The 15,194-nt window shown below is 35.2% G+C and overlaps 1 protein-coding gene and 1 long non-coding RNA gene across 2 annotated transcripts; both read left to right on the top strand.

Annotated features, from left to right (window-relative positions):
* Positions 1 to 3,004: 3,004 nt before the first annotated feature.
* Positions 3,005 to 3,847, top strand: LOC103967240. Its single transcript, XR_007250774.1, has 2 exons — positions 3,005 to 3,060; positions 3,401 to 3,847. It is a non-coding gene; the product is annotated as an uncharacterized LOC103967240 (long non-coding RNA).
* A 5,683-nt stretch (positions 3,848 to 9,530) lies between these two features.
* On the top strand, positions 9,531 to 10,880 carry LOC103967247 (vascular-related unknown protein 4-like). Its single transcript, XM_009380526.3, has 3 exons — positions 9,531 to 10,182; positions 10,351 to 10,419; positions 10,565 to 10,880. Exons 1-3 carry the CDS (start codon positions 9,694 to 9,696, stop codon positions 10,628 to 10,630), a joined length of 624 nt encoding a protein of 207 aa, XP_009378801.3. The 5' UTR covers positions 9,531 to 9,693; the 3' UTR covers positions 10,631 to 10,880.
* Positions 10,881 to 15,194: the final 4,314 nt, after the last annotated feature.

The raw sequence follows: 15,194 nt of genomic DNA, 5'->3' as shown, positions 1-15,194 counted from the left end.
AAATTGTACTTGATCTTGATAAGGATTTGTCAGTGCTTGAAGTCATGGATAATGTGGTAACTATACTAGATGTTGTTGGCAAGATCATCATTTCAAGCATATGTTTGTGCCTTATTTTTCACGTACCAAATTTCTTGCATAGTGATGATTCTTTTTATTCTCTTGGAAATACTTGATAGGGTCCCAATCAACAGATGTAAAGTCAAGGAATTGGCCATTGAGGTGCTCTAACCAATGTATAGTGAGGAGGTTTTTAACATGGGCCAACGTTTAACTCACAAAGAAAAGAATGCAAGATAAAAGTTGTTACGGTTCCAGTTTATAGCTTGTAACTCCTCGCATAAGTTTTCTGCCCTGATATTGTTAAGTTTCAGTATCTTCGGGTGCTTTACCTGTTGGTTTTGCTATTGTTTTAACTTTTACATATTATTTACAACCTTGATGGGTATCCGTTTGTATTCTATATTGCAAGAATTATGCACGACTTTGCTAGGCTTATTGTTGAGATTGTCAAAAATTTTGTTGCACTTTGATGTGTTTAAAAATTAAAACAATATCATGTTCCTTTGTGTTGATGGCACATTTGTATATGTAGGTTTAATGAATTTGGTGTTGATGGTGGCCCTGCTGCAAAGGACTTGGCTCCCAAGTTTAATGGGTTCAAGAAAAATTTGTCTACTAAGCTAGGGGTTACAATACCGGAGATAGACGTAAGTCTTTTTATTTCTTTCTCTGCAGTTTCTTCCTTGGATTCTATGGTCATGTTGTACATTTGTAGTTTGACTTTTGATATCGGAATTCAGATTTCAATTAGATTGCTCAGTTAGTGGGTCGTTTCCCAAAAGCGAAAATGGACATGGTCATGGAGTTAAACCCCAGTTCTTTTGAATTGGGTTGTAATTCCGGTTGATATATAAGTAGTTGATCTTTTGTTGATTTCTTATTTTGATGTTTCTCTTAGTCTTGTTAGCGTTCATGACAGCAATTTGTTCTAAGCATGTGTTGAAATTCTAAAATAGACTGCATTATTTTTGGTGATTAGATTGTGGTAAATATTCCCTTTCAAGTATATTTCTCTTCATTTTTCTTGTGCATTAACCTTAGGTTCCTCAATCTGAGCATACCTGGTCTTTTGATTAAATTAAGGATAACATGTTTGTATCTTGGCATTCGTTGGCTTTTGCTGAGTGTTGCCTTATCTCAGAGAATTATTGGTTCAAATATTCGTATGTTGCTGCTTCTATGCTTTCGCATTATCTTTTTACACGGGTTGTTTTGTTGGTTAATTTGTTTTAATCGGTTGTCTTTAAATATATGCATTGGTAATTGATTTGGATATGTATGGTTTGTTGCTTATGAGGGCATTTCTTGGATTTTATTTTTGTATTTGATGAAATATTAGCATTTGGGTGTTGGAAGTATGCCCACAAAGCCACTCATTTGATGTAATAGCTTTTTGGAATACTTATTGTGTTAAACTTTTATATGTTTAATAGAAGGGCAAAGCTTATTGTTAATCACTATTTATAGTATCTTGTGTTTAAGCAATAAGGGAATCCAAGGAATGTATTTGATCTAAGAGACAAGTGATTTAAGTTAGTTAAATTAACGAGACCTTTCTCTTATGTTCATTCCTAAAACGTTCCTAGCCATAGGATTGCCAATTGGGCATTGACAATCCGCTAAGGTTAGTATGTGTTATGTCGACTCAAGCGTGAGTATGAACTAGTCTCAAGTCATTTGGTGTTGGACACTAAGGCAAACACATAGGTGCTCGAAAGAGTAATCGAGTACACTGAACTACGATCAAACAAGAGTTCGAACATACATGTCATGTAAGAACTCAATAGTTGCAATATGCAAAGTAGTCCTTTGACCTGAGGCATCATTGATGTCTAATGGTTAGGTCCTTGATCTTTGATTATGTCAACGGCATTCCATTGGAGTGTCCACGGCATTGTTGGGGTCAAGCTATCTAGTCATGTAGGCATATGAATGTACAACAAGGGATCTCTAACCTTCCATGATGGAAGGAGAATACTCTAAGATATGATTCGAGAGTCTTTGGCCAAAGCATATGAATATGACTAAGGAAGATGTTCCAAATCTTATTCGATTGAATCATATAAAGAAGTATCACATTGGATAGTAGACATGAAACAAACTATCACTCAAACAATGTGATTAAGAGTATTGTATTAGAGAAGGACCGTATTGCATTGTAGTTGTAACTGGATAGGTTCTCCAACCACTTCTACTTAGCTTGGGTAACCATGACATGCTGCTAGGCGTCACCCATGGTTTGTGGAAGCTCTAAAGATTAGCAAACACTAATTTAAGGGAGAATTGAAATGTGGTTTCAATTCACAATCGATCGTTAAGAGTAACATCGCCCACTACCTCGCTAATTGGAACCTAATGGATCGTACACCGAGTAAAGATATAAGTGAAGAAATTATATGAAATGGATAAGCAATTAAATGGTTTAATTGAAGAATGGTCAAGATTAATTAAATAGTTAATTAATTATACGAAACGTTCGTATTGGGCGTTTAAGTTAGTTTTGGGCTTCGGGGCACAAAAACGTTTTGGCCCACAAGGCCCATTATGTTTAAGATTGTATGACAACTAAAACAAAATGGGCAATTAAGCCCAAAAACATTAAATGGCCGGCCATAACCTTAAGGGTAGTGAACTTGGCTTAATTGCAAGTTTGCCACTCCATTGTGAGGTGGTATAAATACATCTTTATAGCCATTTCACCTTAAGGGGTTTCTAATTGAATTTGGGTGAAACCTATTCTCTCATTACCTTAGGTGAGGAACATCTAGCAATCTTTCTTACCTAAGTCATCCATTTCATCTTCACACAAGATCTTTGGTGTGGAGACTTAGAGACACCAAACTTTTGGTGTTTTGGAGAACAAATCCTCAAATCCTCAAAGAAGAAAAGGAGCACTAAAAGGGAGGAAATCACAAGGAAGATTCAAGGAGCAAGGAGGTGACTTGAAGGCCCTCCACTTGGGTGAATCCCTTGTGTAATCAAGGATGAGCTTCAAGGGTAAAGAATCTCTAAATTCTTATTCTCTTTAATTTTGTTAAAGAGTCTTATGGTTCACCATATACTAGACTTTGAAAGTCATGGGTTTTATGAATTGTTTTTGAATGCATGCCTACTTTAAAGAGTTATTAGTTTGCATATGTATTCAAATGTTCTTACATGTTCTTAGCTAGGACAAAATTTTTCCTTCATTGGGTTCAATGCAGTTTTCAGAAATTGGATATTTTTGTTGTGACAAGTGAATCATATTTGCAAGTGGATTTCTAGTGGTATATAGCATTCCTAGTTTGATGACTATTTAGCATTCCTAGTTTGGTGACTCGTTGTTGTTGCTCAAAAGCTCGGTCGTCGTTATGGCAAGGTTGTTCGGTGTATGGGGAAGGCTTAGGTTCGTGAGATGGGTGCCTCCTCTTCCAGATCGACCACATGATAGGTCATCGCCCTAACGGAGGAAGTGGCAACCCTAAAAGGTCAGCTTGCGGCCCAAGAAGCAACATGGGAGGCCAAAGCAGCAGCTCGGGAAGCCGAGATTGTAGCCCAATTTTAGGCCCAAGACGAGAAGATGAGTATGATCTTACGGGCCTTACATATATCCCGTCTCCAAATTCCGATGCCAGCACCTGATGTTGCTCCACCTTTGACCTCCCAACCACGTCGCCCAGCCGATACCCAGTACCCTGATGCATTAAGCCCATAAGACTACTTGTTGTAGTTTTTTCTTTTATATTCGAACATCTTGTATGTACATTTTCATATATTTTATAATTAAATACCTTTTCTTGATTTATTAATTATTGTTTAAAATTTAATTACAATATTTATTAAAAATTAAATAAAAAATATTTTTGTCAAAAAAAAAAAAACAAGGGTTTGCTGGACGAAGAAGTGATCTACGTCACGCAAAACCACTTTGCACGACATAGTAACTTGCGTCGTGCAAAGTGGTTTTGCGCGACATAGGTCACTTCTTCGTCACGCAAACCCTTCATTCACTGCCTTGGCGCGACGGTTGGTGTGCAACAAAGGTTTGTTGGGTTAATTTTTGTGGAACCAAAGACCTGCATCGCACAAAGTGTTTTTTGTACTAGTGAATAAGCCTTGTTTCTCATGGTTTTCAATAAATAAGCCTTGTTTCTCACGGTTTTCAAGTACAGAAAGCCAAACATTTGGTTCAACTTGAAGGACTACCAAATAAATTAACCACTCACTGTCACTGGTGGGAGTGCATGCATGTGCGCCATGTTTATATGCTAGCGACGCATCATTCCCGTTCCATTCATAAAATTAACACTTTCACATTTATATGCCACATATCTCCCGATCTCGTTTTATAATGGTAACTCCAATTTTAGCAAAGTGTTAGTGTATATATGGTTATTGTACATGCACGAGAGTAACATGTATTGCTTGTGGCTGTGATCCACCTATCTGGCTCATACAATGGTCCTTGTTTTATTTTCACGTAGTAGCATGCATATTAACCACACAAATATTTCAGTTAGCTCAAATAAATTCTCGTTTGTAAGCAAATTAATTAAAGTTATGGAAAGCAATTTCATCTCCAATTTGATTTGTTGAGAGAAATTTCAAGAGGCCCTTCATAATCCAAGTCTCCTAAAATCAGTGCTGGCCCTCCAAACCCCAAGACTTACAAAGGAAAATGAAGTGACTAGCTCAAGAGAAAAAAAAAAAAAAAAAAAAGCTACTATACATCCATTACACCATCATAGAACTCATTGCATTTCGCCATGAAGAATTTGTGGAGCAGTTGACGGATTTGTGGATTTGAACTTGATCTCAAATGATTTAATTGTCCTTAAAATGGAACATATGAGTCTTGATTTAACTTAGCCAAAAACATACATAGGAGCATATTGCAACAAAGTCCTTCAAATCGACGATTGATCAAAGTTTGGAAATGGTAGGAGGTATTTGAGAAATAATACCGGGAGTAGACTTGGTATGAAGGAGGAGTAGAAAAGCAATGATGAAGAACTTAGATCAAATCACTGTAAGTGAATTCACCATAAGACAAATCACTGCAAGAGAATATTATTCACTTGAATAAAGACACTAAACAAAAAGAAAAAAAATAAAAAAAATATGAGAGGTAGCCTCTGACAAGAAGAATTTTGAACTAAAAAGAGACTGAATGCAAGTGGAAGGGAACCAGCTAAACTAACTCACAATTACTCGAAACTATGATGTATAATCTCATACAAAGCATAATAGTTTTACTAGGTCTAAAGTTCATCATAGAGTTCCAAACTTAATCATTGTAAGGACGTTATACTTTCGGTAAGCTAATAACACTATGGACAACTTCTCATCAGAAGTTATGAGTGGGATTTTAAGTCCGACCTAACCAAACAAATTGAATCAAAATTTCTGCTTCTGGTTTTTCTAAAAACAACCTTTCTAGGGACAAGATTAGAACACTAATAAAGTCTAGGTTTGGAGACTTAATTTTCTGCGCGCCCAAACCAACATGTACGTGGTGGTGGCGGCATGTACAAAGCAACAAGTAGGGCACCCGTGCATGAATGCCCATGTGACACTTTTATTCATGTGCTTTTATTATAGAATTATCAGAGAGATGTGCCAAGGCTTCATTTCCAACAACACCGATATTGTTTCCAACTTGTTAATTACCACATGCATAATTTGTTAGGTGTGAGATTTTATCACAAAAGGCCTCAGTTTTAGTTGGAGTAGGGTTAGGATATTTAAACTATTATTTCTCTTTTTATATAGCCAGTGTGGGACTCAAAACACCCCTCACGTGGGACCCAATTAATGATCACACATAGGAGGTTCACACATCTGCAATCACGTGGAGCCAAGGGGACTCACCTTACACGCGGGACCATGGGACCCACCATCGTCACGCAGGGCCTAGGAGACCCACCCATCATGTGGTAGTACGGGCTCGCTTCCTAGCTCTAATACCATGTAGAATTATTAGAGAGACGTGCCAAAGGCCCACTTTTAACAATACTGATATTATCCTCAACTTGTTAATTACGTATAACAATGGTAAATCGCCTCAAGAAAGAACCATGTCTCTAACTATTACAAAAAAAAAAAAAGTATGATTTGTTTGCATCTTTGAAAAAGAAAACACAAATCTATTTTACCTAAATTAAGAACAATTTCTCAAGGAATCATGTGTTAGCTAGTTTGGACCCACATATAAGGTGGGCCCTCAATTTAACTACTTCTCCAAGTCATGGATAGAGACCCTTCATCCCCCAAAATGTGTACAGTTAAATTAATATAGAAGTTTCTTGTCCCACCCAAGAGGGTCTCTATGTGTCACCCACATTTCGGTAATATATCATATATACACCTTAGGAATATAGGCTTTTCTACATAACCTTTGTTTTATAAAATCTAATTTATAGACTGAAGTTTGGAAAATTGAATAATTTGGCACATGTAGAGAGAATGTGTTGCCTTAATTAGATTCTTTGTGGATGAAATTATTGGTGCCAACTCAACGTATTATATCAACACCACTGAGCATTAACAAAATCACAAAAAGTCACTAAATCACTCTTTACTACTCAAAATATCTAACCAGAAGCAAACATAATGATACTTCAGTTACCTAATATGTAAGCATAAATGCATACCTGCAAATGTAGATATGATGAATGTCTGTAGAGATTGGCCTTCTCTTCTCTTAGTTTTGACAGAGTTCTTGCTCTTAATGGGACGAGAATGTATAGAACGACTTAACTCGAGAAGAGAGACTAAAACACGTATAGAGATCAAATGCTTCGAGGCTTATAGACGTCAAATATCTTAAGGTTCAAAATAATGTCAGAGATGGTGTACTATTAACTCAACCATTGATAAAAGCCTTGCATGCCACAACCTTTAAAAGTCATGTTCCGAGAATGGTATTACTACCTTCATTTGATCTGCTTTGAATGTTGGAGCAAGATATTTTCGTTTTACTTGATTCAAGTTTATGTTATGAATACTAAGCTGTTGTTTTGATTCAAACTCAAATGATTCTCTTGTAAACAAAACAAGTGAAGTTTCAGATGAGTTGTTTCACTAATCATGTTAATTTTTGCATAGTAATATATGAAGTATGTTGTTTCACTAAAGCATCTAAATCCAAAAATAGAAAATAGAAAATGAAACGGGCATTGCATTGTAGTGTCTAAATCCAAATGTAAAACTCCGGAGTCGCATGAGGTGCGAAGGGTAGAAGGCATGTGAGTGGTGTAAAAAAAACAAAACTAGCAAACAGACACTTCAACATAGCGTCTTAATCCAAAAGTATAAAACAGAATCAGGAAACAGACACTGCATTGCACATTGAATCCAAATGTAAAAACATACATGTAGGAGGCATGTGAGTGATGGAAAAAACGAAACAAAAAAATGGACACTTTAATGCAGCGTTTGAATCCAAATATTAAAAAAAATTAAAAAAAAAATCAAATTGACACTCCAATGCATTGTCTAATCTGTGTTGGCCTATTGCAAAGTATAAAAACTATGAGAAAGGGTTTATCAATTGAAGTGGGTGCCAACTGTAGTGGCAGATTTTGTAATTTTTGTTTATTTTAAATACATTTGAATATCACAATACATAATTGACTTATTTATAATTAACATAAATATTATTGATAAATTGTTAATATTGTGTGTGTGTGTGTGTGTGTGTGTAAATATAATATGTTAAATTGTTCAAAACATTTGATATAATGATTTAAAATTTGAAAATTGAAAAAGGGGGATGGGGGTTTAAACCATATTCTGGAATTCTAAACGGCCAAGAAAGAAATTGAATGTAAGGTTGTGGTTGTGAGCGGAGGCTGAGTTCACCAGATTCAATTGCCATGTAAAGGCCTTTTGGAGATAAAATGGGTAGGCAAAGAGTTTGACTTTTTTTAAAGTTTTTTGTGAGAGGTGAAATAATAAGGTGGGTGCTAAGATAAGAAAAGTTGGTGGGTCCCTTCATTAAAATAATTATACATTTTTGAAAACACCAACATGCAATGCATGTGCGTATGTGCTAACGCTAATTATTTAACAAAATTTTTAACGTTACACATAAAGTTCACTTATTCTAGACGTATTCTTAACATATTTTTTAAGAAACATAAATAGTAATTAATTTAAATAAAAAATTAAAGTTTAAAAAAGGGCCAAATTTTTCAAAGTATTTTTTTAGCAAAGTTGTTGAATAGTACACTGCCTATTTTTCACGTACTATACTAGTTTTGTATTACATATACTATAATTGTTCTGTATTTTTCATACAGTATGATGTGTTTTGAAAGTAATATTTATGTGGCATGTATATCTAAACTTGTAGTGCTTAATGAAATTGTAAACCTATTGTTGAATCAAAGGAACTTACGCTTTCAGATGCTAATATTTAGTAATTTCATATGAAATTTTTATTTGATTATTTATTAAAGTATATATTGTTCTTAATGGGTACAAACAGGTCAGGTCAGATAATCCGTTAATTTTAACAAGTCGGGTTAATTAGGGTTTGAATTCTTAAACATGTTAAAGTAATTCAAGTGGTATGACGCGACACATTAGAATAATGGTCTTGACACGAAAGCGACTTGCTTACCAAAGTCTAATTTTGATTAACGTTGTCAAATTTTTAATTTAACGTGATGGTTCTTTTATTTATTGAATAACTATTAGATACCTAAACAATTTCGGATTTGTTGTTAACTTTTGGCAGTTGATCTTTAAAGGGTACTCTAGAAAATACATGATTTGTATCATCAAGCATCATTACATGATAAGAAGAAGAGTCGAGAATGTAGAATGAGAATGTTTGCTAGCATTTTAGATAATCAAATTTCTACATAATTCTTTTACCTTTAGAAAAAGAATTAATGCGAGATGGACATAAGATAAACGGCACTTATGTAAGAGTGAGGTGTAATTAGCTAGAGCTAAGAATTAATAGGAATGGTAGCTACCTTTTTGTTTGTACTTTCTTTTTATTTTAAGATTCTAGAGTATTATTTGATCATCTAAATCGTTTATTTTCTAAATCACTTTTTAAAGATCATTTTTATTAAAAAAAAATAGCAAAATCAAATCTATTTAGATTAACGGTGTTCTTCAATTAAACAATGAAATCATGGCAACTTTCACCGAACGGATAAATATTTTTTATATGGTTGATTTTTGCAGAGTTCACTTTATAGAGTGGTCTACAAAATATGACTAGTCTTGCTTAAAATGTTGATGGTGGGGCATGTCAGTTGTGGAAAGACAATGAGATAACATTTTGGAAAATATATAGAAGAAACGATTACAGTTTATCAAAGTCTTTCATAAGTAGGCATCGATCATACACAAACAATTATTTCTCCTGGTGAATACATATAACAACAAAATGACCAAAGAACTACTTGTCTTGGGTGACTAAATACGTGACTCATTCAACACAATGAGTGGAAAGGTAAGTCCACCCCTAAAAATATTTGGCATCTAATCTTAAACCACAAAGGTCCAACACTCTCTCTCTCTGGCAGTTGCTGCAGCCAAATTTTGCTTCTACTCCCTTAAGGTCCCCACGTCAAGAATTTTACGCTATTAGTTTCTTAATCCCAGTATTCTCTTTGTTCTCGACTATATATGCCTGCTCTCCTCTGGACTTTCTTTCTTCAGCTTCCCAACAGTTTACTACCAACACCATACCTATATTTCCTTGTTCTATTTTCTTCATCTTTAGTTCAAAGCACTAGTACACAGATGGAAGTTCGCTCCATGAACTCCATGATTGGAAGAGGTAATTCTTCTAATACAAGAACCACTACTCAAGAGTCCCCTCAGGAGAGTAGTTGGACTATGTACTTGCAAGATTTCTTGATAAGCAGTAATCATGAGGATGATGACGATGACCGCAGTTCTTTCTCCTCATACGATTATGAAGACTGTTCCATAATCTCCGGCGCTGCTTCCTCTGTTGCCAGAAAGTCGAGTACTATTAAAGGAGAAGTTTTAGGGTTTGGCGTGGATGGAGGTTATAATAGATCTAGCTTCATGATTAAGAGAAAACCCAAAGAAGCTGTGCTTGATGATGCTTTGGAAGACACAGCTAGTTCTCCAGTAAATACTCCCACGGTGACTATCCTGACTCCTAATTGTTTTTGTTGGAACCATTTTTATTTTTTTTTCAATTAATCATGTTGTTTACAAGTGAAATGTTTAACTTATGCTTCCCAATATACCTGTTATTTTTGTTCAGATTTGTTTAAGATTTAATTAATTTCCATTTTGTATTTCAATTAGGTTTGCAATCACAGCCAGTCAAATGTGGAATCAACACTGCAAAAAGATGACACAGACATATCTAATACGGTAAAAAAACAAATTTACCGCACTATTTTTTCATCGGTTTATTATTTATTATATCATCACTGTACGTCTTTTATTAAATTGGTTGTTTATTTTTGCAAACAATTAATTATTAGATTGATAGTGCTTTGAAAATTTTCTGTTACAGGAGAAAGGAAGTACTTCTGGCAGGATGGATGAGAGAACTGAATCGGGCTTTATCGGGAGAGAGTGACTGCACAGAACTGAAGACGAGAGGACGTTGCTTAGTTCCATTCTCTAATATAGCAAACTATTTTGGATGAATTATTGTTATCATCATCCATATACTAGTACTTCAGTTAAAACATACATCTCTCTCTCTCTCGCTCTCGATATTTGATTCTGTACATACTATGGTCGATTGCTTTTCTCATTGCTGTTGAGGAAGCACACTTCATGTATCAATTTCAGCAAGAACAATACCAAAACCAGTTGTCCAGCAACTGTAGACTATATATATATATAGTCTTTTCCCGTTAAGTTTATAATATGATCACAATAATATTGGCCGCATATCTAAACTGTAATTACAATTTTACAAGGTCGAAGGATGGGATCCATCTTATATCTTTCATTAATGTTGCCTGCTAATTTTCTGTTACTTATTCACAACTATTAGTTTCAGTAACAAACAAAAAAAAAAAATTACAACTGTTAGTTTGATGTCTTTTTTTCTTCAGATCATGTATGTGTGTTGTATATGCAAATTTTCTCCAGTGTGGTCAACTAGACACTTTCAAGCCAAGCACCTAAATTTTTTTGAGTTATTAATTAGTACATATATTCGCATTATCACTACAAAGTGGCTAAACCTTATATAAAAAGTTTTCACCTAAAGCGTTACTTGATCGATCACTCACTCTTATCAGCATAATTAGTCTATTTTCCTAGCAGAGATGGTCTTAACCTCAGTGCCATTGCAAAAGTGAAAATAAAAGTGAGATCGCTTTCTGTTTGCCATTGTTACCTTACGTGGTATTGGTGGCTCAACGGGTTTTTCTCACTAGATTTACTCCGAGGGAGGTTTAACAAGGCCACCTAATCTTCTTTCGTTTTGTGATTCCTTTCTTCTTTAATGGAGTTGCCAATGTTTTTACATTTGGAAAAGAAGAAAAAAAACACATATCGGTCGTTACTTTTTCAGGTGTGGTTCTCCCGGCGCATCGCATGTTCTGTCAAATTCTCAAAGGTAAATGAGAATGAGATGAACGTTTTCAAAAAAATAAATAAAATGGTGTGCGCATCCAGGGAATCGACCCCTGGTCAGTACCGTGGGAGGGTATACGCCAGATGCGCTTGATTGTCATACTTCCATTTTGTAACTTATTTAACTTTTGTTGATAGCATTAAGTGATAGTCTCGATAAATGTATCAATAACATGTTGGTATAATTTCAACTATCCATTCTGTAGTTATGTTAGGTAGCATATAAATGTACCAATCAGCATTTTTGCCATTTTTGTTTCTTTCCATTTGGTGATTTCTATCTTTTGATTCATGAAGTCATTTTGAGCATTATCTTAATGAAGGTTTCAAATACACTATAGAGCAATAACAAAAATTCTACTATGCTTTGGCAAGTGGCATTGGAGCAATGACGAGCTGAATGTGCTATCAGGATTCCATTACAAATAATTTAACAAGTTGAAGATCACAGTATATATTTATTGGTGCATACTAGAAAAATCTAAGAAACAATTACTTTAAAAAAAAAAGGGTACAAAAACTAAAATAAGGAAACGCCTCATCAAAAGAATTATGAATTGGTATTATTCAAATTCCACTATCAGTTTTGACTATATATTGTTACAATTATTCAATTTGGTATTTCTGATATACAAGATATTCAGCTAATCTTGCAGCACTTTTTGGACCTTCAAACGATCAGGTTTCAGGTTTATTTTTTTCACAGGAAGTTTCTTTAGCAATTCCGGTATCGCTTCAAATATATCGCATACGAGTCCATAGTCAGCGACCTGTGATGATCAAAGAGTTTGTTAACAAATTATGTAAGTGCATCCATGTCGTAACATTCCAAAAAGCTTGCAACTAAGAAAACTACATGAAAAGCAGGTTGAGGTTTTACTGCAAATTCGTTAAACGTGATACATATAATTTGCTTCACATTTCAGGAACACTTATCTCCTTTTCTTTTCGGAAGCTGAGTGAAGCAAAAATGGCTTGGACTTTTGGCTCTTTGAGAAATGACTAAATTGTGCAGACTTTAAGAATGAATGCATCTTGTATATATGGCGATACTATTACCCTTGACAACTTCAAGAGAGAGTTCAAGCCGTCACCTGAAGGATTGGGGCATCTGCATCTTTGTTCACAGCAACAATGAACTTGGAATCTCTCATGCCTGCTAAGTGTTGAATGGCTCCTGAAGCACCAAAATCCACGTACAACTCCGGCGCAACTATCTTTCCAATTTGGCCAAATATCACATCTTTTTCTAGTTGCAACTGGTGGTATATGGCCAAACTATATCACATCTTTTTCTAGCTGCAACTGGTGGTATATGGCCAAATATCACATCTTTTTCTAGTTGCAACCGGTGAGAAGACCAAACTATATTTTCCTTCCCTTAATAAGACATCAATCCTTGTTTCATCAAACATCAATTTTACAATTTCATTAAGAAATTGAAATGGGATGATATTGGAATTGGAATGAGATTGGACGCTGACTTATGTGATATATTATTGATATTAATAGTTGGACCAACTAAAATGAGATAGTAAAATCACACAACATGGGATGTTTTGTGCTTCACTTGAAGTTGGACTATGTTCACGCCGGTGTTGTTTTCGTTTCCACTATATATTAAGTTTCCTCCCTGACTATTATACCAATTACTGCAACTTAGCTCATTTTATCCCTAAAGCGCGAAAGAAAAAACTCCCCAATCTTAGCCCCTTTCAGTCGTTGGCCTCCATCTCTTGCTTTGGTCGATGGCAACTTACCTCTCATTCTTCCCCATATGTGCAGTGACCCTAATTCTCGTATGGAACGATGAAGCAACATGCGACCCTCTCCTAAGGGATGGTGTAGATGCAGCTTTGTCCCTTATAAATGGTTTTGTGGCCATTATCCAAAGTTTACACCTCTGAGTTAGGCTTATTGATTCGAAAAAGAAAAAACTCCCCAAGAAAAATGAAATAAAGCTCCTTGCAGTCGTCGGCCTCCAGCTCTTTCTTGGGTCGATGGCAAATATGGTTAAGCCCCTTAATTACATTTCCTCTCCTCTCTTCACCTCTTCTTCCTCCCCACATTTGCGATGACCCTAATTTCTGTATGAGAACGATGAAGCAACATGCAACCTACTCCTGATGGGTGGTGTAGATGGAGTATTGTCTCTTATACATGGCTTTGTGGCCACTGTTCAAAGTTTTACATCTCTGATTGAGCTTATTGGTTCGAAATTGGGGCTTTTTTCTCATCCTCTCTCACTTCGACTGAATCATACATCCCTCACACCTTCAACTGCATCCCTTAAAATCTAGTAATTCTCCTTCAACATCGAGTCAGATGTAAGCCCAGGCTCTAAGATGGCTTTTCAACCCGTTAAACCCAATAGTCGTGAATAACCGTTCGAATGATGTGGATTTCGGATGAAAATTCAAGTATTTTTCTACGATTATGGGAGAAATCGTGAATATGATCCAGTTACAGTTTTGAATATGGTTATAGAGGTCTTTAATCCATATCTGTTCCAAATTTGCACCGAATAAAACAATAAAATAATATATATATATATATATGTATGTATGTATGTATGTATGTACGTATGTCCACAAAGTTGAAGTCATCTGATAATTTCGTCCTTCTCCCGTAGTGATTTTTTTATTTGCTTTTGACATCCTTATGTTTTTGGTCGAGTCAATTTGCCTTAATTTGCTAATCATATTTGGTTTGTCATGGACATTTCAATAAAGTATTGTTTTGTTTTTTATGATTTGCATGTGGGTATTTGATAACAGAATTAGTATCTATTAAATTATATCATATAAGTTGAACAATAATTCTTTCATTGACAAAAATGCATATAACAGTTAATCGATAGAGAATCAGTTATATGGATAGATAGGTAATTTGCAATTATGAATTTTTTGATGGACATGGTATTCAGACTTCAAATCAACCCCGTTTCCATCTCTACCAGGCTCCTCCTTCCAAAATGACTATGTAGTCAGACATACTAAGGTCTAAGGTCTCTTCTTTTTTTTTTTTTTTTTTTTTTTTTTTGGGGTCAAAGATATTCATTGCAAAAGGAGATAAAGCTCTAAGGTTGCGTTTATTGCATCGGATTATTTCGGACTGAATTAGCTTCAAGGATTAAGCTGGATTAGCTTAGACTAGACTAAGCTGGGTTAGCTTAATGAAGCGTTTGATGCAGTGTCGGACTAACAAGAAAAATAATATTTATTTATTTCCTTTTTCTTTTTCCTTTTCCTTTTCATTTTTTTTCAGAACGCTCTTCCTTTTTCCAGACTCTCTCGAGAACTAGAGCTATCCCTCTTCTTTTATCCTTTTTGGAGTTTTCCCACTCTCTCTCTCTCTCTCTTTATCCCTTTCCTTTTTCCAGAAAACTATCTTGATTGAATGAAAGCTCTCACTGTTTTTCTCCTTTTTTATTCTTGAAAAGTTGTTCTGCGTAAATCTGTGTTTGACGATTGAAAGATGTGCAGAACTTCTAATGAATTTGGTTTTGCAATTCGAGTCTGGGATTTGTGATGGAATCTGGCTTTTGCGAT

The sequence above is a fragment of a genome, unplaced genomic scaffold (assembly GCF_019419815.1).
Source record: "Pyrus x bretschneideri cultivar Hongxiangsu unplaced genomic scaffold, Pyrus_bretschneideri_v1 Contig38, whole genome shotgun sequence".
Lineage (NCBI taxonomy): Eukaryota > Viridiplantae > Streptophyta > Magnoliopsida > Rosales > Rosaceae > Pyrus > Pyrus x bretschneideri.
This window is presented reverse-complemented; position numbering and strand designations above follow the sequence as displayed.